A 27,651-nucleotide genomic window follows, 5' to 3' on the forward strand; every position below is an offset into this window, starting at 1 on the left:
AGCGAAGACAGAGCCAGCAGCCTGGGCGTGAACGCTGTGCTGCTCGCTTTGAGGGACTGGACAAGTTCTCTGCCTCTTCCGTGCCTCGTTTATCTCATCTGCAAAAAGTGGGATAGCAGCAGCACCGGCATCATAGGCTTCAGGGGGTGGGGGGTAGTGGTAAAAGTGAGTCAGTCCATGGGAAGCTCGTGGCCCAGTGTCCATTACATGGTGAGTGCTCAGCAAGCAATAACATTCATATGGGAGAGACCACGAAGCAATTAGCTGCAATGTGGGGGAGGGTTCCCCATCCTTAATTTTCTCTTTGTTCATTCTCCGCTTTTATTCAGTCTCCGTTGTTTCCGAAGGCTTGATGTGTACGAGCCTGAGTGGACTGTCTCGGTTTCTCCGTAGATGGAGATGTGACTGAGGCCTGGATCTACACACAGAGAACTTTAGGGTTCAGGAAGGAGTAGGCGTGTACCCACTCGGCCTTGTGGAGAAAAAGCAGTTTAAACTGTTGGTAAAACCGATGGAACGAGGTTACCATTCTGATAGGAGTTAGAACAATTTGCCCCAGCAGCAGAGGAGGCTGAGGGTGTGCATATAAATCCACCCTCCCCAGGGCTGCTGCTGCCGCCTCACCCTGTGCAGCCACCAAGGGTGAGAAAGAAGGCGGCGCTGGAGGAGCTGGGCAGCGGGGCAGAGGGGAGAGGACGCAGCGTGTGGATGGGCTGTTGCCTGGGAGGCAGAATGCTGCCATCGCTGAGCAGCACGTACTGACTTTCGAGAGGGTGCCGAGGATATGGGGAGAGGGCATGACACAGAACGTTGGAAGAAATTAATCCTATGCCCACATTAAACATTCATATGTAAGACAGGACAAATAGAATACAGTGGGGCCTTGACTTACGAGTGTCCCGACTAACGAGTTTTTCCAGATACGAGCCGTCTCTCAGCCGATTTTTTGCTTTGAGTTGCGAGCTAAAATTCGGGTTATGAGCCAGCTTCATACCCCACCCCTAGTTGGCGCAGCGAACGTCACAGTGAACGCCACAACATCAGCCCAGCATCACGTGTCTCACTCGTTCACTGTTGATTTGACATACGAGTAATTTGAGTTACGAGCTCCATCACGGAACGAATTAAACTCGTAAGTCAAGGCCCCACTGTAGATGAAAATTGCAAAAGAAATGATGCTCACCCACGGCAGAGAGCCCTGGAACAAGGCGTTTGGTTTTACTTCTGAGCTGGTACCACCTGGTAAGAGTTTGGGCGAGAGTCCCTTTCCCATCGAAGGCCCTGTCAGTCTAAGCAGGAAGGTGACTCACCTGAACTCATTGTTTGCCCCCCAGCCCTGGCGGCTCAGGCCTACGCCCTTAAAGAGGAGAATGACAGTCTCCGCTGGCAGCTGGATGCCTACAGGAATGAAGTGGAGCTGCTGAAGCAAGAAAAAGAACAGCTTTTCCGAACAGAAGACAACCTCACGAAGGACCAGCAGCTCCAGTTCCTGCAGCAGACCATGCAAGGCATGCAGCAGGTACCGGCCCAGGCGTGTTGTTGTTGTTGTTGTTTTGTTTTGCTTTTTAGGAAAGGGATGTGTGCAGTCAGTGGAAGTGAAATGAGAGCCATTTGCAGGGCAGGTGAAGAAGAAGAAGAAATGACAACTGAAAAGCTAAGCTGCTAGGACAGGAAAGTGTGATGACTGTGTGTGGGAGGGGAGAACCTGGCAAAAACCCCAGATAAAGAAATTACGTTGAGAAAGGCACCCTCCAAGTAGGAAACACAGGAAGAAAAATCTAGGCGATGGAAAGGATTGCAAATGAAATTGAGCTGCGCAGCAAACAGGCAAAAAATCCTGATTGTGACACAGGTGCTTTGTAATCTCAGAACTTTTAAATTAAAAGCATGCTGACTGATTTACAGAAGCATGGGGAGTTTGTTTATTTTCAAGATCAATGAAAACATAAGCTACATTGTTTCCACTTCTTCTGGATTATACCTGGGATCTAGTCAGGTTCCATGAGCACACTAGGTATATAGTTAAGACATGTTGTTGATGGGATGGATGAAGCACTAGAATTTGGGGGAACTGGCAACTCACAAATAAGTCAATATGTGTGCTTTTGTTAATGAATTCCAGATACCTTGCACACTCAAGTTAAATGTGTATTTCCAGCAATTACTAGAAGGAGGCAGATGCTGTGGGCTTCTGAAGAAGGGAATGGAACACAGACTGTGGGAAATGAGGAATTGAAGAGAGGGGAAAGCTGAGCCCTGGCAGTGGGGGAACCAAATCAAAGATTCACAGCTGGATTTATACCTGAAAACATCAATTGATATCTGATACCTTAGGGTGTTTGGACCTTTGAGTTATCATAGAATAATATAGTACAAATTATCATCATACATAGGTATTTTTTTTTACCCCTCTGAATATGTAAATCTAACCACTCTTTCCTGGAAAAAAGAAAGAAAAAGAGATCGTTTTTATTTAAACAATGGGAAATTTAAGTAGGATAATGGGAAATTAAATCCTATATAATAAAAGGCTAATATGTAAATCGACTGAACAGCAGAATGACTGGTCACTGTGACGTGCACTGACCACCAGGGGGCAGACGCTCAACACAGGAGCTGCCCCTTGGTGGTCAGTGCACTCCCACGAGGGAGCACCACTCAGCCAGAAGCTGGGCTCACGGCTGGCGAGCACAGCAGCAGTGACAGGAGCCTTTCCCACCTCTGCAGCAGTGGACACCCCCTGACGGGTCCTGGACTGCAAGAGGGCATAGACTGGGCTGAGGGACCCCCCCCCCACCCCAGTTCACGAATGTCATGTACCAGGCCTCTAGTGTACATATAATGAATGATATTTTTTAAATCCCTCCATCCATATTGACTGCTGTCTAAGATCTGGAGCATGATTTGCCTACAAAACTATCTTAATGATTAGAGGTAGCTGCTGCAGAAACATTCACCAAGCAGGGAAAAAATAATTGAGGAAAAGGGATATGAAAAGAAATGAGGATTAAGATACAAACATGTTAATGACCAAGTCACAGAAATTATGTCTTAAACATTTACTGCCATTTTAAAGCAATTTTTGAGTCTTGGCTCTGAGTCTGACTGGTTGATGTTCACAGCGTGTGTTAGACACATCAGTGAGACTCAGAGGTAAGAGTTCACCAGGAAAATGTCATGACAGTTGTTGCTCAGGTCCCTGTGCTTGGAAATCGGTGTAACAGCTGCTGTGTGAGTCTCCTAGGCTTGTCCAGATGCCCCAACACTGAGTGTGTGTTGGCTCCCTTGCCAAGAGAAGAGTGCTAATTTCCCAAAAGACCACAAGCTACTCTGCCACACCTCCCACAACCGGCCCTCTTTTCTTCCGGGAAAGATTATCCTAGTTGCTTTAAAAGTTGGTAAACCCTTTAAAGTGGTTGAAGATTCAAATCTAAGAAAGTCAGAGGAGATGAGGATGTGCTCACCAGTCAGGGAAAAAAAAAGTATATTGTGTGTGGAGGGGAGGGGGTGGCAGTCAAGGGCCTGGTCCACACAGGGTCAGTGTTATAAACCACCACCCAACCACAGCCCCTTTCAGGGAAATTCGGTTGCTGCAGCTTCTCATGCATTTGCAGAATCTCCTTAGTAGGAAAACTATTTTCGTATAGTTCTTTTGTTTGTTTTGGTTTGGTTTAAACAACAGAAATTCACTACCTCACAGTTCTGGAAGCTAGAAGTACAAGATCAAAATGTCAGCAGGGTTGGTTCCTCTGAGGGCTGTGGGGAAGAACCTGTTCCATGGCTCTCCCCTGGCTCCTGGTAGTTTGCTGGGAATCCTTGTGCTTCCTTGGCTTGTAAACACATCACCTTGTTTTTTGCCTTTTTCTTCTTCACAGGTATGTGTGTCTGTGTCCAAATTTTCACTTTTTATAAGGACATAATTTGTATAGGATTAAGGGGCAAATTTCACTGTAACCTCAGCTTAACTAATGGCATCTGCGATGACTCTTTTCAAGTAAGGTTACATTCTAAGGTACATGGGGCTAGAACTTCACCATATAAGTTTTGGTGGGGGAATATACAGTTCAATCAGTAACAATCACATAGTACATATGTAACCCAGACCAAGGTTTGGCTACCTGCTGCCACAAAAGCCAAACTTCTGAGACAGGTGCTTGTGAAAGAGGAAAAAGGTTTGTTCAGGTGCTGACCATCAGGAAGATGAGGGAGTCTTGTCCTAAAAGCCATCTTCACATCTCAGTGCAGGCAGGGGTTTTTATACAGAGGAAGAAGGAACGCAGAACAAAGAGATTAAAGGGAGAGGGTTGAAAGGGTCTCAGACCAGCAGAGTCCATTCCAATAAGGACCTCGAAACTGAGGGTGTGGTGTGGGTCATCCTGGTTTTCATTATCCTGGTTTTATGTCATCTTGGTTTTATGGTTGAAGATCAGCAATTCTCCTAGAACTAGGATGCCTGAAGGTTGGAGTCTGTATCTTCTGAAGTTAGTTCCTAGGATACTTATACAAATATGCTGTCTATCTATAAGCTACATATTAGTCAGAGTCAGCATTTATACATAGTCAGAATATATTTGGAATGGAGGAATGAATGGACAAAGACACAGAAGCACGAACTAGCGTGGTGCCTGTCAGGAGTTCTGGTTCATTTGGGATTCTTGGGTCATAAACAGCAAGGCAGACAGTGGTGAGCGCTGATATCCTGGAGGATTGACTGTGTAGCGCCTCCTTAGCATATGGGAAGCACTAACCCAGTGGCAGTAAATGTGAGTTTAATTTTTACTGGTTGTTAGGTAGATGCATTGCAATCTCTGTGGCAACCCATCTTTAATATCGTTTTAAAATATACCGTATATGCTTGTTAAGATTTATATCTCTACCTTAACATCACTTTGAATAAATTATCCCAACTTGCTAAATTGAGACCCACAGCAAATATCTCTCCTTACTCTAAAACCTACTCTCAATCTGTCTGCTGTCTACTTTTTAAACTAGAAAATCATGATGTCACGGGAAAGTCAACAGGTAGAGAAGGGGTTGGACTCCCATATGTCATTGATTTAGCAATCCATGTATGGGAAATTATTTCTGTTATAAACAAAAGGGGAAAAAAAGAGTCTCAACAGCCTTAGAACTAGCATACAAGTTTTAGAATTAACTTCAAGTTTAGCCAAAAAGTTTCTAACCTTTCTTCTTTTAATTCCTTAAGTGTATGTTCACTAGCATCACAGCGTATCTCTTACGTTCATGAAGAAAACATTATGGGCAAGGTCCCTAAAAATGAAAAGTCCTTGGGTGATTTTGTCAGGTTGTTTCTCACTCTACCCCTACATTACATGTGAGTCATAATTTAATATTATTAGGAGGTTTCAATAATAGCTTACAACCATGGTAACACAGTAGCCTTTTCCTGATATTAAGCTAGCAATGAAGGTAACCTGTTTTTGCCACGGAGATAGTGAGGTTGTTGGCTTTCATTCTTATTTTTTAGGTATATATTGAAAAATAATGCATATTTTATTTTTTAAAGATTTTTATTGATTTCAGAGAGGAAGAAAGAGGGGGAGAGAGAGATAGAAACATCAGTGATGAGAGAGAATCATTGATTGGCTGCCTCCTGCATGCCCTGTACTGGGGACCAAGCCAGCAACCTGGGCATGTGCCCTTGACCAGAATCGAACCCCGAACCCTTCAGTCCACAGGCCGACGCTCTGTCCACTGAGCCAAACCAGCTAGGGCAATAATGCATATTTTAAATGCTTATTTATCTTCAAATTTCCACACTAAATTGTTTTCTTTGTTTTATTGAGGTAAAAAATACATACAAAAAATACTCTTTTTAGGGGTACATTTCTATCAATGTTGACAAATTCATACACTCATACACTTATGTAACCGCCACTACCCCAGTCAATGTATAAAACAGTTCCATCATCACCAAAAAGTGTTCTTATGCTCCTTTTTAGTTACCCCCACTCCCAACAACCACTGATTTGTTTTCTATCCTTGTAGTTTTCCCTTTTTCAGAATGTCATGTAAGTGGAATCATACAGTATGCAATATTTTGAGTCTAGCGTCTTTCACTTAGCATAATGAAGTTGAGATCCATCCATGTTGCTGTATCAGTTCATTCCGTTTTACGCTGAATAGTTTTTCATTGTAAGGAAGAACCATAATTTGTTTACCTAGTCATTAGTTAAAGGACATTTGGGTGATTTCCTGTTTGGAACAAATATGAATAAATCTGCTGTAAACATTCACTTACAAACTTTTTGTTTGGACGTATTTTTCATTTCACTTGGGTAAATACCCAGGAGTAAGATTGCTGGGTCATATGGTAAAAGTGTTTAACTTTTTAAGAAACTGATTAAATGTTTTGCAAAATGTCTTGGACCATTATGCATTCCCATGGGACTACATGAGGATTCTAGATGTTCTGTGTCCCCATCAGTCAGCACTTGATATGGTTAGTTTGTTTTGGTTTGTCTTTTTTTTTTTTGCCACTACAGTAAGTATACAGTGGTATCTCATTATGGTTTTAACCACACCTAAATTTAAATAATATTTGTATTTTTATTCTTGAGGATAGGTCAATATGTCATATTTTTAAATAACTGACTTAAAAAAATCAGAATTCTTTTTGAAGCCATGTATAAATCATATTGAAAGGACTGATAAATATTCATAAAATAACAGGATACAATTATAAGCTGCTGATCATAAAACTATGTATGACTAATGATGATTATGTCAGAAGACTTTCCCATGAATACTTTACGTTGATGCTTTTACATAGTATTAACAGATGCTGCTAAAGACTAGCTGTCTTAGGCCAGTAAATCATTGACTCACATAGAGCAGAAGCTTGACACTAATAAAGACCAGGCAAGTCAGCTCTCTGGATAACTTTCAACAAGGGAAGATCAGAAAAATTGGGGAAAGAAGATTATTATGATCAACACCATTTTAGAAACTAAAGTATAAAGTAACCCTGGCTAGTTTTGCCAAATTGGGCAAGAAATGGTCTTTGAGATATAATTAATAAATAAATGAACGTGTGTTGAAATGAGAACATCAGTGAGTGCATCTGACCACTTACATTAAGTGTCTCTTCTAAAATCTCCATTATGCTATTCAGTTGCTTAGTAAGTATTTAGAGATAGTACATAGTTTGCAGTCAATTGCTCTCTGAAATTCATACATGATGAAGTCTGATATGTCCATGTCAAAATCAGGATAATTACCTTGGCAGCAGGACTGAGGGTGATGAAGGGGACTGTGCTGATGAACGTGGCTCTCTGACCATGGTGACTGAGGTGACAATGATGGCTAAAGTGGTTAAGGTGCCCGTGGAGAAGGTGGCTGTGGCAGGGTGGTGGTGTTTCTGATATTAGAAAATTTGGGGACATACAGGTAAAAATGAGCATATCCAAGAAAATTTTAGAGATTTATTTTTATTTCTGAAAAAAACAAAACAAAACAAAAAAAAAAACCAGCTTGTCCCTTAAAAATTGTGAAAATCCTCCAAAGCCCAGCCCCACTGCTTCCAGTGGAAATCAAAAGGTGGTGCTACATTAGGTGAGGTGCTGTGGGCAAAGAACCAGACCAAAGTGATCAGAGTTTGCAATAGGCATCTCTGTTTTCTTGACAATTTTACACTTTTGTTTTCTGTTTCCTTCCTGAAATGTTCGCTGGTCAGAAAATGAACTACTAGGCTGATGCTCTGTGCCCATTTTTCTTTCTCTCATATTATCTGTTTAAACTTTATCTTTTATCCTTTCTATTTAAGTTTCTATTTGATAATCACATTTTATTTTCAAATATTATTTTTGTTCTTTGACTATTATCTCTTCATGTAATATTATCCTTATTTTTTGGTTTCATTATCTTCTCAAATCTTTTTGAGAATACTAAGCAGAATTTTTAAAAATTCTCTTTGTTCCTGAATCATTTCTGTCATTTGGTTTTTATATCTCAGTCTGTCTCTCTCATGCCACAGGTTTTTTCTCATAGGAGGGGACCTGGTCGTCTGTTTGTATTGGGGAGTGAAAGGCGTGGCTGGCTCCCTGCTGAGCCCAGGTGTCTGTCTCTCCACGTGCTCCATGTGGTCTTTCGCCCATGAATGAGGACTGATTGGCAGGCTTCTGCTGCAGGAGAGCTGGCAATCCCACAAAAGCCAGAACTGCCCTACACTGGGGACTCCCTAGAACTCCCTTCCCATTCCCTTTGCTGCCTAAAGTTTATTCATTGACAGGCATTTTAATAGAGTCTCTGGAGGAAGGAAAACAAAATGCAAACACCCATGGGATGCGTCTGATATTCTAAACAAAAACCCTTCTAGGGGCGTTTAACTTTAATGCAGCCCTGGAATGAATTCTTGGTTGGCATGTGGGCCAGGGAGGGGCAAGGGAGGTGTATTACAGGTTATTCTGGCTGTCCAGAAGCAGACAGGGAGAGGAGGAATGGTAAGCATGCTTTCCAAATGTCTAAGAGAAAGGAACGTGGGGACTAAAGATAGCTGGCTGGGGATGAGGAGGCAGACACACAGATTAGACGAGTTTGAGGGAGGAGGAAAGGAAGACAGTCCAGAAAAGGTGACATGAAGAGGCTGCAATATCCTATATAATAAAGAGGTAATATGCAAATTGACCATCACACCCTCACAAGATGGCCACCCCCATGTGGTCACAAGATGGTTGCCCCCATGTGGCCACAAGATGGCCACCACAAGAGGAGGAGAGGGCAGGGGAGGGCAGTTGGGGGCTACCGGGCCAGCAGGGGAGCAGTTAGGCGTCGATCAGGCTGGCAGGGGAGTGGTTAGGGGGTGATCAGGCTGCCAGGCAGAAGCAGTTAGGGGCAAGCAGGCAGGTGAGTGGTTGGGAGCCAGCAGTCCTGAATTGTGAAAGGGATGTCCAACTGCCCCAGATGCAGTCGGACATCCCCCGAGGGGTCCCAGATTGGAGAGGGTGCAGGCTGGGCTGAGGGACATGCCCTTCCCCCAGTGCATGAACTTCATGCACCGGGCCTCTAGTATAATAATAATAATAGTGACATGGTTAACTATTTTCCATTCTGTTTTGATGTTTTGACCTAGAAGAAAAGAAGGCAGGGAATAAAAAAAAACTGACAGTACCAAGGCAGGCAAGCCTAAGCGCAGCAGGGTGTGCAAAGAGAAGAGGAGAAAGAGTGAAGGAGGGGTGAGGACATGCAGAGGTCAGGGAAAGGCAGGGGAAGAGCAGTTCTTCCTCTAGAGTTTTTTGTTTGTTTATTTGTTTGTTTGTTTGTTTATTTGTTTTAAGGAAAATGACACAAATATGGAAGGATAAGAAGAGAAAAAAATTGTCCAAAAGATTAGACTCAACATTTTTACAATGATAAATTAATTTTCAGATTTGTTGCAAAATATTTAGATAAATGAACTAGATGTATAACGTGAGAAACAAAAGATTGATTAGCTTGGAATCCGTGGGATGTATTATGAGGATCTGCCCTCTAAGTAGGACTCTCCCTCAGGAAGCTCAGAATTGTTCAGTTGGAAGAGAATAGCACATCCATGATTATCTGGTTGATTACTCACTGGGGAAGAAGCATATAACAGCATTATCATAATATTGTTAATATATGAAACATACATCAGTGCAGAAAATAATTCAGTATCGCTGGACAGGGCAGAAGAATCACATTATTGCCGTGTAGAGAAAGGGGCTTTCTTTTAGATTTTCCTGTGTAAGTAGGAAAACATTTGTTTTAAAAAGTTCAAAAGTTCAAAAATATGTGTGACTATAAATATCATGAACATACAAAAAATCTGGAATAACACAAGCTACAACTGCAGTAACATACCCTATGTTTATTTCAATGACCCAGATGAAGTTTCTTTTTATTGTTTTATTTATTTTTGTTGTAGTTGTTAATCCTCACCTGGGGTTATTTTCCCATTGATTTTTAGGGAGAGTGGACAGAGAGAAACATCAATGTGAGAGAAACACATCAATTGGTTGCCTCCTGCAGTAGCCCTGATCAGGGTCCGGGCCGTGGAGCAGCCTGCAACCAAGGTACTATCCTTGACCAGAATCGAACCCGGGACCCTTTGGTCTGCAGGCCGATATTCTATCCACTGAGCCAAACCAGCTAGGGCTGAAGTTTCTTTTTAAATCGAAAACAACCCACAAGACATTTCCCACATTCATATTAGAAGTTCTTTGACATTTTAGTATAATCAGAATAGTCATTAAATGCACATCTGTCAAGATGATGTGGCTTTAAAAAGGTTAATGACTGGACATCAGGGTTCATAGTAGCTGCCAAATTTGGGACCCACTGTGATCTTCTTTTCCTTTCACTGAACTACCCTAGAGTTTGTTGTTTCATTTCCTACCCATTCTTCAGCCAAGCACCTTGGGATGTTGCCTTAGAATAGCAGCACACAAGATGGTGATGATAATCCTCATTTATAATTCAGCGGCACCGTTCATCAGGCGGCTGAAGCCATTTGCAGAGTTCCTGCTGGCAGCCTGTGCATTTCTGAGATCTGCAGATTGCATTCTCTGGCACATCTGAAGAAAGCGTGTATCCCACTGCAGTGTGAGACTATCGAAGGCACGGTTGGTGCATTTGGAACCAGAAATAGAAACCAATTCTTTAATTCCGGGCCCATGGCTTTACATTACAAAAGTCTACCTGTTTGAAATGATCGCACCTGACATCTGCTAAGGGGTTTGGAGTTTAAAGCACATTCCCATTTCACTCTGTCCAAGATACAAAGGTAAAAGTACTAGGAAGGGAGCCTCTCTAAGTGTTTTAGCAGTTTCACAAAGAAGGGGCCACTGGGCGTCTGGCTGTTTTCGTTGAACAGAGATCACGCAATAAGGAATGAGATAAGCTGCCTTCATGCCACCCAAGGGGTGCCAGGCTTTTGCACAAGGAAATGAAAACAGTGCACCTGTAGAAGGAAGAGGTGTTTTCTGTACAACTTTCTGAGAGTCAGCTGTCTGGACCTCAGGTCCTTCCTCTGGAGAATGGGTCCTGCCAATCTTAGACCAAACTTGTTGCAATAAAGTGAGGTTATATATGTGAACGCATTTTGAAAAGCTGTTGTACAAATGCACATGGTGATTGGCACATTCCAGCCCCCGGTGCTCTCCCTGTTACCCCGTAATTTTCTGTAGCTCATGCTGGTACTCTGGACACGGTGCTCAGAACGCTGTCATCACGAGAGCAGGAGAGACAGGCCGCTCTATCCTTCCTGTGCTTGTCAGTTGCTGGAAATATTATTGACAAAAGCCATTGCCTGTTTTCTGATTCCATGTCATAGCCCCTAACTTGGTCTTTACATTAGTGGAGTGAGAGCTAGCAAAAAGAAAGTAACATATATGTGGCTTTTACTTATTAATTTGGACTGTAGAAATAAAACTCTTCACTTCTGGGAATGAAAGGAGAAGCCCTAATAAAACTTAATTACGGGAGTCTTCATCTCATTATTTGTTATCCTGCACTGCCATTGATTAATTTGATCATTAAATCCCTCCTCATTAGTAATTGTCCCTTCTAAAAATAATGAGGCTAGCAGAGAATCTATGTAGGAGCCAGGGGGAGAACTAATGGCATTGCCCTGCACACATTAAAATCTTCAGGCTTCTACCTTTTGCTGTTCGTCCCTGAAGTCTGCAGCGTCTCCCATAGACTTGCAGCCATTCCCAGGACAAAGGAGCTCTGCTGTTCCCAACACATCAGCTGCGGTGGTTGGATGACCTTTGCGTGACCCTCCTCTCCACCCCCTCTTTTGGAAATTGCCTCCTGCCTTGTAGGCCATATCACACCACGAGTGCCAGATTTATAGTGAAATGGATCTTTTCTTAAATGCTATAAATCAAAACAGGCTTTTGCTGCAGACACATACTGGCCTTTTACTCTGTCTGACCACTGTTGTGTCTCCCTCCAGCCACGGACACTAAAATGAATCCTTGTGGCCTGGCCTTGACTTCATTCGGTATAGTCTGCCAGTGCAAAGCCGCAGCCTCATCCACGCTGCAGCCCTGACCACGGGCGTACACACCGCCGCCTGTATACAGCAGGTGCCACGCTCGCAGCCAGACTGATGTAATTATCCATCTCTCACAGTGGGCTGCAGTTGGGAGGGATTCGTGCTGCAGGGCTTTCTCCATGCAGCTGGTTAGGGGAGGAAGCATGAGGATTAGAAAGACCAGCCAATTTTCTTCTCATCAGAAATGAAGGCTGTGAAGAGAAAGCAGGGAGGCTTGTGGTGGGGGTGAGAGAATACAACGTAGAAACAATCTGAAAGGAGAAGAATGAGTCGGAGAAAAAAACCCTCCTTATCTGAGTAAGAGAATAAACAGAGAGGAAGAGAGACGTAGGTGGGAGTTGCAGTTTTTCTGGACCTAGGTTTGTCATTTTAATTTTTGTTTTATTTTCCTTTTTATAAAAGAATATATACCAATGCAGAAAACTTGGAAACATAAGAGAAGCATATAAAAGGAAACAAATCATTCCCAGTGTCACTACCCAGGTAAAACTATTGTTAACATTTACATGTATCCTTTCGCTCTTTTTCTCTAGATTCACAGGCACATATAGGGGTAATCATTTTCAAATATTGACCAGGGGAATAGCCAAGCTTAGTCACTTAAAGTTTCTGGAACTGTACCCATAGTGTGGAATGGGGAATTCAGTTCCAAGATATTGTTAGATGGTTAGTTAAAGACTATGTTTTCTCCCCTGTTAACAAAGCATGCTGAAGAGTCGTCAAGGGAAACCTAAACAAAGTTAGTGCCCAATCTGGTCCTCACTTTACAGACCACCCATCTCACTCTGTGGATCATTGCAAAGCCCCTGCCTCAGGGAGTCCTTTTCTGGATGCTACTTCCTCAGTTTGGCTATTACCTCTCCATGTTTTTGTGGTTTCTGTTCCATCTCTGTGTGTCTCTGTGCCTCTCTTTCCTTCTCCTTCCTCCTCCAATCTCTCTCTCTCTCTCTCTCTCTCTCTCTCTCTCTCTCTCTTTCACACACACACACACACACACACACACACACACACACACACCACTGAGTAAATAGCCACAACAGCTGTATTTGCTGGAAGTGCTGGAGACTATAGAAAAGGAGACAATATACTTGAACTCTGATTGTAGGTTTCCAAGGAAGGGGTGTTGCAAGTAAAGCTTTTAAATGCAGGAAGAGCAGAGTGACTTTTCAAAGCTTTATTATCTCTTTTTCTTCTTCCTTTTGTTCTCTTAATTTATTCTGTGGTGTCTTTGTGCATATCATTCCATTTTTTATGTCCTCTACCGCCAGCACTAATTTAATTGATTTAAGCCAGGTATTACCCAGGCATTACAGTCAGAGGGGTTTCAGTGGCAAGACGGGGGTTGGGGGGTGGGGGCGTCTCTCACTCACAGTGTCAGAGACACAGCCTCTCGCCCATGATTTACCTCCTGTCCTGAGTGAGTCATTCCCGTCATGTAGCAGAGCGGTACCCTGAAGGTCTGTCCCTCAGTGATTCTCTGTGCACCTTGTCTTCTCTTCTCCTGGGTTTTTATGTTTCTTCCCTCGTGGTTTGTATTTCTTATCTCCAGTGCTACTCAGTTTATTTCAGGAAGATTTGGATAGCGATCTAGCTGTAAAGTCCATAAAAAAGCTGGCATGCCGAGTTTCTCTTTACAAACATCACCTCCCCCTCCCCCCTGCAGGAATCCTCCTACTTATCATTTGGGGGAAAGGGAAAAAACAGGAGTTTGTAACGTAGTTTCTCCACCCTACACCTGATAACATGAACTCAGACCGATCTCAGAGACTCGCCAGGTCACTGCAGGAGCACTCCCAGGCCTGGCCCTTCCCTCCTGGGTCCTTAGGACTCCATTGATTACACTGGGCCTTCCAGCCAGCTTCTCTGCCCAGCTGGTGACCAACTTGCTTGATTTTAAACCCACAATTTTCTGGCCATTACTCATGTGAAACCTATGCCTTGCTTTGGCTACATGGTGCACTCAGTAAGAAAGCGTGATAGAATGCAATAATGAGGAGTCTGCTTTAGATATAAAATTTGGACTGGACCTGGGCTCAATTTTATCACTGTTGTTACAGCATGCAGACTGCAATATACAGGCTGTTAAAACCAGGAGGGCCATGAGTGGGCCCTAACATTTATTTCCTAGTTTTAATCAAATAGTGAGGTTAAGTCTCTGAGCTAAGCCCCTCACCCTTCCAGCCTCATCTCGCTGCCCAGAGCTCCCAATTCCTGGCCCTCAAGTTCATACTCTGCTTGCATTCTGAGAATCTTTCCCTTTTACATTCATTTGTATCTGTCTCCTCTCTCCCTGAAAACACGAGTTGAGACACAGTGGCTATGATTTCCCCCTGACATGTTAAATAAGTGTTAGTTTCTTTTTTCTTCTGATGTTGGACTTGAAACTGATTCTGACATCTAAGACCAGTCTTTTGTGGCTAATTTAGTACTTCATATCCAACAGCTATCTGAATAAATGAATGAAGAAAAGAACAAATTGATGAGTTACTATACATGTTTTATTCTAAGACAAAGTCTAAACCAACTTCCCTAATTCTTAATCTTCACTGCTTTCCCTATTTAGGCCCAAGTAAATAATTACCTCATCTCACTGAGAGTAACTAGCTTTCTGGCAGACTGTGTAGAAGTTTAAGGATTGATGAGGTCATTCTATCTGTAAAGGTCACAAATGCTCTCTGCTGGTATTAAAGATCCTAGAGAGTATTAGTCGCCGACCTTATTCAGAGCAACCCCGAGGCCCCAGGACTCCAAAGAATGACTGCACCGTCGGGAATTAAGCTGTGGTGTTTTCAATTTTGTAGACTATGTGTATGTGCAGTCAACATTGTTTCTATTCAGAACATCTTTCTACTATCCAGATGCTTTACAAGCCTTAATGATGTTTTCATTTGCACCACGCTTGTCAACGAACCAAGGCGTAGAAAGGGTGGGTGAGGAGTCTCCAAACCAGACAGTACAGTGCTTACAACTTCTTTCTAATTGGTTTTCCTAATGTTGAATGAGAATAGGTCACAAATTGAGACATTAAGGGCAATGGGGAACATGCCAATCACACTCCAGTGCAAGGACCTTGAAGATGTCAGGGAGCGAGGACACTTTTCTAAGCTGTCCTGCTGTTCCCTTCCACTTGCTATTGCTGCCAATGTCTGTAGTCGATGAAGCATTTCCATACAACTCAACCTCTATAAGCTTTGTGAGTAGAACATGTGGGGAAAACTGCACTTATCAAATATACCTAAAACATTTACAGAGAGTAATCCCATGCTAGACCTGAAAGCAAGTCTCAATCGTTTTGAAGGAGTGTTTTCATATTTTCTGATCACAAAAGAAATTTTAGAAATCAGTGAAACAAATGATAACTAAAATAATCCTATATATTTGGAAATTTAAAAACGTACATCTGAACCCACAGGTCCAAAGAGAAAACAGAATTGTAATTTAAAAATATTTAGGAGTAATTGATAATAAAAATACAACATATCAAAATTTGTGGGATTCAACTAAAACAGAACTTAGAGGAAAAATTTAAAAATTTAAATGTTTGCTTTAAGAAGAGGGAAAATTAGAGTAAACATCCAACTCTTATTAAAAGAGAATAAACACAAAGAAGGAAGGACAAATAAAGATAAGAATAGAAATTACTAAAATAGCAAACAGCCATACAATAGAGATGATCAACACAGCCAGGTGTTATTTATTTGAAAAGACTAATAAAATTGAAAATCTTTGTTAACATTGATCACAAAAAAGAGGATGTAATAAAAATATTAAAAATGAAAATGAGGCCTGGCCAGTGTTGCTCAGTGGTTGAGCATCAACCTATGAACCAAGCAGTCACGGTTCGATTCCAGGTCAGGGTACATGCCCAGGTTGTGGGCTTGATCTCTAGTAGGGGGCGTGCAGGAAGCAGTCAATCAATGATCCTCTCTCATTATGGATGTTTCTATCTCTCTCTCCCTCTCACGTCCTCTCTGAAATCAATTAAAATGGAAAAAAAGAAATAAAAAATGAAAGTGAGGTATAACTACAGATGTGACAGATTAAAGAGATGTGAGAATATCAGGAATAGCTCTATGACAAGCTTTTAAAACTTAGGTGATATAGACACATGATATCCTATAGGAAAAAAAATACCTTATCAAAATTAAATCAGGAAGAAATGGAAAACCTCAATGATCTCATTTAAAAATTAAATTAGTACCTTAAAATTTTTCATCAAAGTAAGACTCAAAGTCACTCAGAGAACAGAAAAGAAGGAAACATGTCCCAACTCATTCATAAGGCTAGTATACTCGATACCAAAACAGGACAAGGGCAGTAAAAAAAGGGGGGGGGGAGGTGATTACAAGTAACTCTTGCTTATGAATATAGATTTAAAATTCTTTTTTAAAAAGCTATTTTATTCTGGTATTGTGTAAACCACAAATTGGATTTATTACAAAAATGCAAGGTTGGTTCAACATTACAAATGTCTATTAATAAAATGTATTCTATTACAACATGTTAAAGCAGATTAGTACAATCATTTTAATTGGCTACAGAATATCCATTCATGATTTAAAACAACCAAAAGAAAATGAGGTTTTAATCAACTTGCAATACAAGAGAACTTACCCTGTTAAAGACTATCCATAGTGAGCTCAGTGACAAAACAATTGATTTTTTTTAACCCTCCCAGAGTAATCCTGATATAATCCTTTTAATCCCAATACAATTACTTGGACTAAAATGTAACTGCTTTATATCACTTGCTTTGTATAGTAATTTACATTTTCAAATTGTCATCTGAAAACAAAAAATTAAAAAGATTGCTGTTCAAAGTCTATTAGCAGGCCCTAAAATTGTGGTTTCCCTATTCTTTCCTTTTGAAAAATTAAAAGTCAACACTAACCTTGGAATTATTCCCTATTGAACTAGCTACATATCACAGATGATGATCTCATCTGTGCCATCATCCTTAGGAGCTGGCCTTTCAGCTGAATTCAGCAAAACCTCTGATTGAAATTTTCATTAAAAGGACATGGGTAGACTTGCACATGTAATTTAAAACACATGCAATTGCTGATCACGAGTTGGGGGACTGCTGAGGTTGGAGGAACACTTCATCACCGGGTAAATGGATATGGCCATTAAGCATAAAGCTACAGCTCTAACAGCTCTAATTTTTATAGCTTGGGAGCCTTTCTTTTTTCTTTTTTTCTTTTCTTTTGCTGTTATCATTCATGGCCATCCTGACACCATTTATTGTAAAGGGCCTGGGTAATTCAGCTCACTTCTTTAATGCCTTCCATATTTAATGTTTCTGAAGCAGAGAAGATTAGACTGGTTTAAAAATGGTAATTTTCTGTCTTCACTTTTGAGATCTGTGCAGGCTGGGTGGTACTGTATTTTATTTTACCAAATAGATCTCAGCCCCAGATATTAAGACCATCTGCAATGGCACTATTTGTTGAGGTTTTCTTTCGTTGCTGCTGCTGCTGCTGCTGCTATTGTTTTTTTCTTAAAGACAATCTGCAGTTCAGAGACAGGGCAAAACTGAGATAGGATAGAGCAGTGGTTCTCAACCTTCCTAATGCCGCGACCCTTTAATACAGTTCCTCATGTTGTGGTGACCCCCAACCATTATATTATTTTCGTTGCTACTTCATAACTGTAATTTTGCTACTGTTATGAATCGTAATGTAAATATCTGATATGCAGGATGTATTTTCATTGTTACAAATTGAACATAATTAAAGCATAGTGATTAATCACAAAAACAATATGTAATTATATATGTGTTTTCCGATGGTCTTAGGCGACCCCTGTGAAAGGGTTGCTCGACACCCAAAGGGGTCGCGACCCACAGGTTGAGAACCGCTGGGCTAGAGGCTATGTAGCTGCCACAGGGAACACCTGCCTGCAGAGGAGTGAAGCCATTCAGGGAAGCTGGTTTTACTTGCCGCAGCCCTCACCTGTCTATCCAGGGCTTGGCGTAGGGAACAGGTGAAACTTGGAATCTCCAGGAGGTTCTGATTACTCTGAAACGCCTAAACTATGGGGTTCCAGACCAACCTAACTGTGTTAAAGTAACTGGGAGACTTTGGGGGAATGAGCAGGTGCGGTCTGCCTTACACCTCTCCTGGGATAGATGTATGTGCCCATTTATTTGCAGAGCTTGTTCCAGAGGCACCTAAAGATCCAGTGGCAATCAGTTCAGGGCTCTTCTCTTCTCACTCTGCCCTGAAATGTTGGAGTCTCCTACTCATAACAATGTGAACTTGTATTAAGAAAAATTGGCCCTGACCGGTTTGGCTCAGTGGATAGAGCATCGGCCTGCGGACTGAAGGGTCCCGGGTTCGATTCCAGTCAAGGGCCATGTACCTTGGTTGCGGGCACATCCCCAGTGGGGTATGTGCAGGAGGCAGCTGATCGATGTTTCTCTCTCATAGATGTTTCTAGCTTTCTATCCCTCTCCCTTCCTCTCTGTAAAAAATCAGTAAAATATATTTTTAAAAAAGAAAAAGAAAGAAAAATTGGTGTGGGAGCCCTAATCAGAGTACCTTGGATGGTCAAGGCCAATTTGCCATACGCATGTGCAAAGACAATGACACAGCATTTTTACTGTATGCACTGAGCAGGCGTACCTTTCTATAACCCCAATATTGATGTCACTATTTGACAAGAAGCCTCTTTTGTCTAAGTTGGTATAAAGATGTGTTACTGACCAGCCGGCTGCTTTGTGGGGCTACTTTGAAGAACTGTTTTGTCTAATGGCTCCTTGTTAGCAATGGCTACTTGGTCTGCAATAAAGTCTCTCCTATATGCCTATGACTGCTCATATGGTCTTCCAATACCCGGCATCCGCGGGGGTACAGCCCCTACCAGAGAATATTCCCAATTATGCTCCGACAATTGGGAATATTGTAATCACTGAATTAGCTTCCCTAAAGTTCTACAGTTAATCAGGAGTCAAGTAACGTAGGTGATGAAGTCCTTCTAGATGGACAATAGTTTCCATCCTTAGACATCTGTAGCTGATGTAGAGACACAACTTTCAGCCATATTGTATCTGTTTATCGGCAGAACATGTTGATCATTAGAACTTTCTCACCACTAGGATTCAACCAAAGTATCTCAGCCCCAACACATTCTTATTCTACAACCATTAAGTCAAAAGCTGCTTTCCTGAAACTGCAGTCAAGGAAGTTAGTGATGGTGGTAATAGCTGCTATTAATGATGCTAGAATGAGCATCCGGAACAAGGAGCCTCCGGAACAAGGCCCAGGTCTCTTTGTGTAAGGCACCTCCAAAGATGGCCACAGGATTTTGGTCAAAAGCCATCCAAAAAGGGTTTCTAGTTATAAGCTCTGATCGTGACTGAGTTATAAACCCAACAAATCTCTATTGGCCTTTGGGCCACAGTACAAGGCCCAGCTGTTCAATCAGGTTCTTGTTTGAAGTAAATGGGCCAACCTGGCTGGAAAGCATGTTAATATTTTAAATTTTTACGTTACCAGCTGTACATGTGCCCAGAGGCCGGGGTGATGACTACCTCATGTAGTTGCAAAAAAGAAAGTGATAAAAATAAATAAATCCAAGCAAATTGGATAATCATTTGCACTGGACTTGCCAGCACAGGCAGTGGAGAGAATATCACTGATACATATACCTACTTCAGCAAGGCATTTGACACTATCTCCTGAGAATTGCATGAATGGTGTTAATTCAAGCTGGCTGGCCCTGTGCTTTGAAAATTGGCAGAAGGAAGACAACCAGAGGGTGGGGCTCAACAACAGACCTTTTTCTCCCTGAATATTAATCCCCAGTAGTGCCTGCTCCTGCCAGTGAAAAGTCACTTAACCTCGCTGGGTCTTACTCTCTCCTTTTTTGCAAAGAGGATAATGACAGCAGTTCCCTTTAACTTGGTACCCTTTGCCATCCAAGGAGCCTCACCTACTTAATTGATGTTCTTCAGTCTTCAATACCCCACTGGTGAGTATTGTTAACTTTATTTAACATGTGAAGAAAATGAAAAAAAAACAGGAAGCTGAAATGACCCTGCAAATTACACAATTTTGAAAAATCAGCTGAAGAGGAGAAAATGGGTTTTAGAGCATTCCAAACCACTTTTGCAGCTTCTTTCCCCGTGGTCAGCATTCAAGAAGTTGGTGCATTGCTTTGCAAATGATGCATTATTCTCAGGAGACAATTGTGAGGAAAAAGAGGAGACTAGAGCAGTAAGGTGGCTTGTTCAAGGTCACACAGCAAGTCATGCGAACCGTTGAAATAATGACTTGTGGCTTTTTTGTTGTTTTTTCCTTTTGGACAATCCTTGGCTATATATATTTTTTGTAATAATGTTGCCTTATCAGGAGATAGTGGATCATGACTAGTAACACCATTGGATTTTACAACTGCTAAAAAGCATCTGTCTTTCACAAGTCCCTCCCAATAGGATATTCACGTTAAATAAGTGGTATCTAAGGCTATGTCTGTTGAAAGAGTTCCCCCTCTCCCCAACTCAGAAGGCCAAGGTCATGATCTCCTTCTCCTGCTCAGACACTAGGCTTCCTGCCAGTGGTGTGCTTAGTGCAATTTGACACTCAGAGAGGATCCTTTTGTAAACGTCCTTCTCCTCTAAATAACAAAATTATTTGCAGTAATAATCATGAAATGAAAATCTATAATAATAAAAGTATAATATGCTAATTAGACCGAACGTCCCCAGACAACCTTCTGGACGAGGCTGGGGCTGAGAGGGAAGCCGGGGTCCCTGGTGCCAGAGGGAAGCCGGTGCTGGCAGCCAGAGGAAGGAAGGAAGGCCTACTCTTGCATGAATTTCATGCATCGACCTCTAGTAATAATAATATTAGCCAAGAAAGAAATTCAGGCAGCAAAATGTTTCTTATATTAAATTTCACATATAATTGTGCCTATAAAAAATAAATAAAATAGTACAGTGAAATGAAAAAAAAATCACAACTATCTACTCAATAGTTTTTGTAATCTACCTAACAGTTTGAACTTTGATCCTTTGATTGTATTTAATATAACACAGTATGTAAATAATTATCCAGTAAGTGAATTTTAATAAAGCCAGTACAACTACTAATTGTACCACTGATACATTTTCTTGATTTGTCCTTTTGTTTCAAAGCAAACTATTAACAATTTTTAAAGAATACATTTCCATTTTTAAAATATTAAAATTTAGTAAAAATATTTTACATATGAAAATTTGCACGTACCAACCAAATATAATACAACTCATGTTTCTCACAATGTTTCACTGTTTTAAGTTTTAAATGTAAGCATTCTCGCCCTAACCAGTTTGGCTCAGTGGATAGAGCGTCGGCCTGCGGACTGAAGGGTCCCAGGTTGGATTCTGGTCAAGGGCATGTACCTTGGTTGCGGGCACATCCCCAGGAGGGGGTGTGCAGGAGGCAGCTGATCGATGTTTCTCTCTCATCAATGTTTCAAACTCTCTATCCCTCTCCCTTCCTCTCTGTAAAAAATCAATAAAATATATTTTTTTAAAAATAAAATAAATGTAAGCATTCTCTAAGAGGTCCTATGGAATGAATTGCAGTAGCTCAAGTTCTAGTTCTTAGTCTTTGCAGTAACTGTACTGTCATCATTGATTTCAGATCTTATGTGGAAATGTAGGCATATATGTAAGGGTTGGAGACACTGTCCCTAAAACCAGCTCAAATGATCTAAATCCAAAGAATCCTTGCGTGTGTGGGAGCAGGCACCCATCTTGAGATCTCAGACTCTTGAAAATACTGATTTCTGCCTTTGCACCAGTCTCCAGAGCTGCCCCAGGCTCCCAGGGCACTGAAAGGCATGACCCCAGGGGACAAGCCCAGTCAGGCCTGCCTTGGGCTGTGGGCTCTGTCTGACTTTAGGATCTTAACAGCAGGGTCGGGGCACAGGGCCAAGCTCCAGGCTGTAGAGGAAGCCGCATCCCAGCACGAGCAAGAGATTGCCTTTCTGCCTGGCAATGAGAATGGCATTTAAAATTCAGTATCAGAAAAGATATTGACGAGATTAAAGGCCCGAAGGAATTGATTTATGAGGAAAGACCCAAGGAATTAAATATGTATAGCCTGGTGTAATAGGATATTAGGCTCTGAGCACAATTTCATTTCTATGATCCAGTGTTCCTGTTATCAGTCATCTGAATGTGGAGTTCTCTCCCAGAGATGTTTCTCCCCCAGGGGTCTCAGCGCTGGAGGCAGAGGCAGGCGCCAGGAATGATAAACCGGGCCACGAGCTTGGTTACCCTTGTATCTCGCCCTAAATTGAAGTGCAGTTTCATCCCCAGGTGGAAGCGGATGACATTTTAAACTAGAATAGATCTTGAGTAGCCTTACCACCTCCTGTGACAAGAAAATTTAAGCTAGTCCAATTCCATCTCTTTTCCCCCAAGGAGAAAAGCGAACCTTGTAGTTCCAGGTGGTAAATGACTGTCCTTCCCCCGCCACCGTTAGATGTGTTTGCCTTTAGGCAAAGCCTTGCTCTTAAGTTATAATAATAGTACTTGATGTTTTTACACCTCAAACTTTCCCTAACAATCGGAGCTGGCTCGGGGTTGACGATGGTCGATGTCAAACAGGCACAGGCAGAACTCATGGGCAGGACAGGACCTAAGGCTGACTGGCCCGAGTGGCTCTGAAGTCCCTGAGAGCCAGAGCAGGGCTGAGGGGGTGGCGGCCGTGAGAGTGCCGGAGAGAAAAGAAGCAGCTGTACGCTGTGTGTTTGGGTAGCAGGATTTCACCAAGGGAGGCAGGATTAATGGATGTATCCTCTCCCTGTACAGCAAGAAAAGGGGACAAGACTCTGCAGAACTGGCCACAGTGGGGCTCAGGTGGCGGGCTGAAACACGGGGAGAACTCAGGGTGGAGGCCAGGTGCATAGGCAGGGCATTGCCACACAGACCTTTGATTATAGTTAATATGGCACAGTATGGATATGAAAACAGCCCACCAGACACAGTCACACCCGCCATGGCCTTGGGCGGACAATTCTCTTTGGATGTCCCTGGACCTCATTTTCTCAGGTGATAGTCTACTGGCCTTACATGCACAGCCCACTGAGTAGGGCATCTGATTTATAGCAAAGTCATAGAGATGGAATAACATTTATTAAAACTGAAGCAACCAAAAGCACATTAACCTGATGACACTCCATGGGTTCATGTTTCCAGACTTTTGTGCATGCATATTCAGTGGCTCATTTCTAACAAGTAGAACAAGTGCTGGTTCAAAATGGATCTCCTGAGCCCATTTCCCTAACACCTACATTGATCCCCCAAAATCTGCTATGGAAACTCCCCTGGTTATAGTCATTCTTGGTACCTTGTGCCACCTTAAATTAGTTGCAGTGTGTCTAATAGCATTCTCATGAGCAGCATCGAGAGGACAGGCTGCTTAGTGTCTGTTTCCTTGGTATCTTCCACATGATCTAGCCCAGCACTGTGTACGTAGTAGATCAGTGTTGATTGAGGAATAAATGAATTATTGATTGATCAAATGAATTGATGAATGAATGAATATCAACGGATTCTTTTAAAAGAACTGAACATAGAGCCAAGCACTGGGGAAATCCTGAAGCGAGGGGAAGACGGGAAGAAAAAAAGTATGCATTCATACATGCACGCACAGGTGTCTGTGTGTGTAGGAAGGTGTCAGTCATGATCGGTATATAGCTACCTGGAAGCAGGAGTTCACCTTACCTGACACTGACCTAAATTTAGAAAAAAGTTCTTCTCCACCACCAGGCATGACACAAAAATCAGTGTTCCATTTAGGGGTCTGCTCTAATTTATGCCAACCACCACCTCCATCCCCCTGCCACCCATCAGTCCTGCCAAAGATTCCCGAGTTATCACAATTCTGTGAATGTCAGCTTATAATGAGATGCTGCTGGTATATTTCATATAGAGTATTTTCACTTTAGTCTGTGATTTTCATGAGATCTAACCTTATGTATTCTGTTAGCTATATTAAAACTTCACCTTGGTAATAAAATTATAAAATTTAAGGGGGAAAAAGGCAAGGAGGGATGGTGTTACAGTTTTAAATCCACCGCACCACTCAGATGTATACACAAAAGCATGTCGCCAACAGCCCCCGGCCCTTCAAGGACATGGTGAACACCTAGGCAGAAGTTGTAGCTAGGAGGATTTTTAGTTTGGCGTGTCCTGATTTCCATTTCAAAGTGACAGTGCAGTGTGGTTGCCAGGGTAGAAATCATAGTTGGAAGCAGGAAATGGAGCTGTGCATGTGGTCTCTCCCAGTGTGGCCTTGCATATGTGACTTAACCTCTGTGTGCCTATGATGCACCCATCTGTAAAAATGGAAATGTGACCTCACTTGTTCTGGGGCTCCAAATAACATTTGTAATGCTCTTTGAATTTGTCAGAGAGAAAGACCCAGCACACACTGAAGTCTGCATCCCCAAAGAGCATTACAAATGATCCTATTAAGTCAGTGGCCTGGAAATATCAAGATGTATCAGGTACCGCATCTATTTACCTGTTATTGTCCACCAGAGTGTTTGAACTTGATTGGCATATGGATAATTGTCTAATTGGAACACACTCAATTGTAACCACCAAAAAAATGCAATAGTGCATCTGTTTAATGCCATACTCTCCAATGTTAAATTAAAATCATGCTGCAGTCAGCCAATCCAGCCGAGAGACACTTCTGATTGTTTTAGCTGCCTGTGAACTTCTGTGAGGCACTTTTGGTACTTAAAAATTCAAACTAGAAAGAATATTATACAGGCTCATAAATTTCAACTGGAAGGGGACCAGAAAGACTGACTTCAGTTATCTAGTTGTGGATTATCACATTGCTTTTATAGGACATCTAGTCAAGTGAAGAAGAGCAGTTTTGAATCGCCACTGTTTTGAATACATAAATATTAGTTTCACGAGTTTATGCTTCATAAACAAAAGAAAGCATTAATTTTGAAGAATGCAGAAAACAGTCTAGGGGTATTGATTTCATTTTTCTTCCAGTGGTGGTTTTGTTATTTTTATTAATTTTTTATGGTGGAACATGGGGAAGAAATTACATAATGATAAATTCATTGACTGGATTTCCTTAGCCTTTTAAGAAATATTCCCCTTTATATTAAGAAAGACATCTGGAACTGCCAGAGTAATGAATCAAAATGTCTTAAATGCTATTTTCCTCTGAAAGTTTCATATGTCCATATGTCTAGAATAATAAATTATCCAGTAATAGATTCTCAGGTGGTTTTTGTTATTGTGGTTGTTTTGGTTTTTGTCTGTGTGTGCAGTTGTCTGTTTTGTGTTGTTTTTGCTATAGATCATGGCTTAATCCTGTAGAAGTGGGAGAAACCAGAGCAAGCATTCATTCATCACCTACTATGTGTTAGAGGTTCACTCGTTTATCACCTACTATGTGTGAGAGATAACCTAATTACTGAACCTATTTATTGGATGGGTGTAGTCTGGCTGGGGAAATATCTATGAAATGTAATACATCATAGTAAGTGCTTTGGGAGTATAGATGTTAGAGCAACTAACTTGGCTTGGGTGATTGGACAGGTCTTTATTGAGGAGGAACCCACACATACTGCACACAGTTGTGCAGGTTCTGTCCTGGAGGAGGGCACCAGGCCAAATGGGCAAGTGGGACTGAAATCAAGCCCAACCTCCCTACCTAGCCATGTGCTCTTGTGGGAAATTGTGTCTCCCTAGAGGGTGGGCCTCTTTTCTATTGTATAAAGTCCGCATATGGGTTGGTGTTAGCTCAAATGCATTCTTTGAGTTGGCTTAAAAAATGAATTGGAAACTTGCAGGCCTGATTCTGGGTAGTGAGCTTGTCAGAGAGTGATGAAAGGATCTGGTATTTCTGAGGAAAGACAAGAAGGTCAGTAGTTTGGATTTTATCCAGTAGAGGTTGGGGAACCAACAGTATTTTTCAGTAATGGGAGCACTTTAATTCCTAGATGGTGACTTCTCCCAGGAGTGTGGAGTGGATGACAGGGAAGGAGCAGATCTGTGGTCACCTTAACCATGACAGCCAAGATGAACAGAGAGAAAGCAGAGGAATGGACTGAGAGGCTGAGAGGCTGTGAAGGCAATGAAGGAGCAGGGTTTAACTTCAAGGTTTTAATTCTAGATACCCCAGTAATAGAGTTAGGCCAGGGTGGAGAGATGGTGATAATAGGCCTGGTTTGAAACAATAAGTGTCTAGTGAGTGGTAGGAGTGAGGTGGAGACTATATAGTCAGCTTTGTGAAGCATAAGTGGATGAGATGTGTACTTGAAGCCATGGGTGTGAAAAGGATCACCTGAAGAGAGCATGTATTGAGAGAAAAAACAGAACTTGGCCTTTAGTTGGCAGTTAGAAAAGCATTGGCTACTTCAGTGAGAACAGTTTGAGTAGGGTACTATGGATGGAACTCACATTGTAGTAGAATGATGGATAAATAAGCATGAAAGGAAATGGGTTTTCATCCCATTTGCACTGTAGAATTATCTGTGAAGGGTTTTTGTTATTTTCTTTATCAATATTTTTAAAATTAATTCATCTTCCAGTTACAGATGACATATAATATTATATTAGTTTCAGGTGTACAACATAGGGATGAAAGATTTACATCACTTATGAAGTGATCACCCTGATATATCTAGTACCCATCTGACACTACATAGTTATTAGAATACTAGTGGCCCATTGCACAAAGATTCATGCAATAGGCTTTCCTCCCCCTGGCTGCTGGCACCGGTTTTCCTCTGGCACCTGGGACCCGGGCCTTTGGTCCGGCCTCAGCAGCGAGACTTGGCTTCTCCGCTCTGGCTGCTCCCAGCCCCTCCTTTTTTTCCAGCTCCTCCTTGAGCAGAAGCCAGGACTGGCTGGAAGCCTGGGTCGCCCCCAGTGACCCAGACCCCCATCCCCTCCTTGAGTGGAGCCCAGGGCAGGCTGGAAGCTTGGCTTCCTCTGTCACAGGGAGCAACCCAAGCCTCCTGCTTGCTCCAGCTCCATGGCCGCCACCATTTTCAGTCATCTTCAGTCTTCACTCTGCGCCTGTGTATGCAAATTAACCGCCATCTTTGTTGGGTTAATTTGCATACAGATCCTGATTGGCTTGTGGGCGTAGCAGAGTGACACCAATTTGCATGTTTCTCTTTTATTAGTGTAGACTAGAGGCCCAGTGCACAAAAATTTGTGCACTTGGGGGGCGGGGGAGGGGAGGTCCCCCAGCCCGGCCTGTGCCCTCTCGCAGTCTGGGACCCCTCGGGAGATAACGACCTGCTGGCTTAGGCCTGCTACCTGCTGGCTTAGGCCTGCTTCCGGGTGGCAGAGGGCAGGCCCAATTCCTAAGTGCAGCCCCTGGTCAGGCTCAGAGCAGTGCCGATTGGGGAGTTGGGGCTCCGCCCCCTCATGCACAGAGCAGGGCAGATCGGGAGGTTGGGATGCCACCCTCAGTCACGCTCAGGGTAGGGCCGATTGGGGGGTTGGAGCAGCGCCCTCTGTCACACTCAAAGCTCAAGGCAAGGGAGGTTGCGGCGCCACCCCCTGTCATGCACAGAGCAGGGCTGATCAGGGAGTTGGGGCACCGCCCCCTGGCCCCCTGTCAGCAGGG

The 27,651-nt window shown here is 42.4% G+C and overlaps 1 protein-coding gene across 3 annotated transcripts in view; it reads left to right on the forward strand.

Moving 5' to 3' along the window:
• ENOX1 (ecto-NOX disulfide-thiol exchanger 1) overlaps nt 1–27,651 on the forward strand; it is a 564,230-nt gene that overhangs the window by 467,296 nt on the left and 69,283 nt on the right. For all 3 annotated transcript variants that reach the window (XM_005853253.2, XM_014535489.1, XM_005853252.2), the window contains one exon: nt 1,335–1,519. In XM_005853253.2, the coding sequence (XP_005853315.1) occupies nt 1,335–1,519 (185 nt within the window). The remainder of the gene's footprint in view (nt 1–1,334; nt 1,520–27,651) is intronic.

The sequence above is a fragment of the Myotis brandtii genome, unplaced genomic scaffold (genome assembly GCF_000412655.1).
Source record: "Myotis brandtii unplaced genomic scaffold, ASM41265v1 scaffold1018, whole genome shotgun sequence".
Lineage (NCBI taxonomy): Eukaryota > Metazoa > Chordata > Mammalia > Chiroptera > Vespertilionidae > Myotis > Myotis brandtii.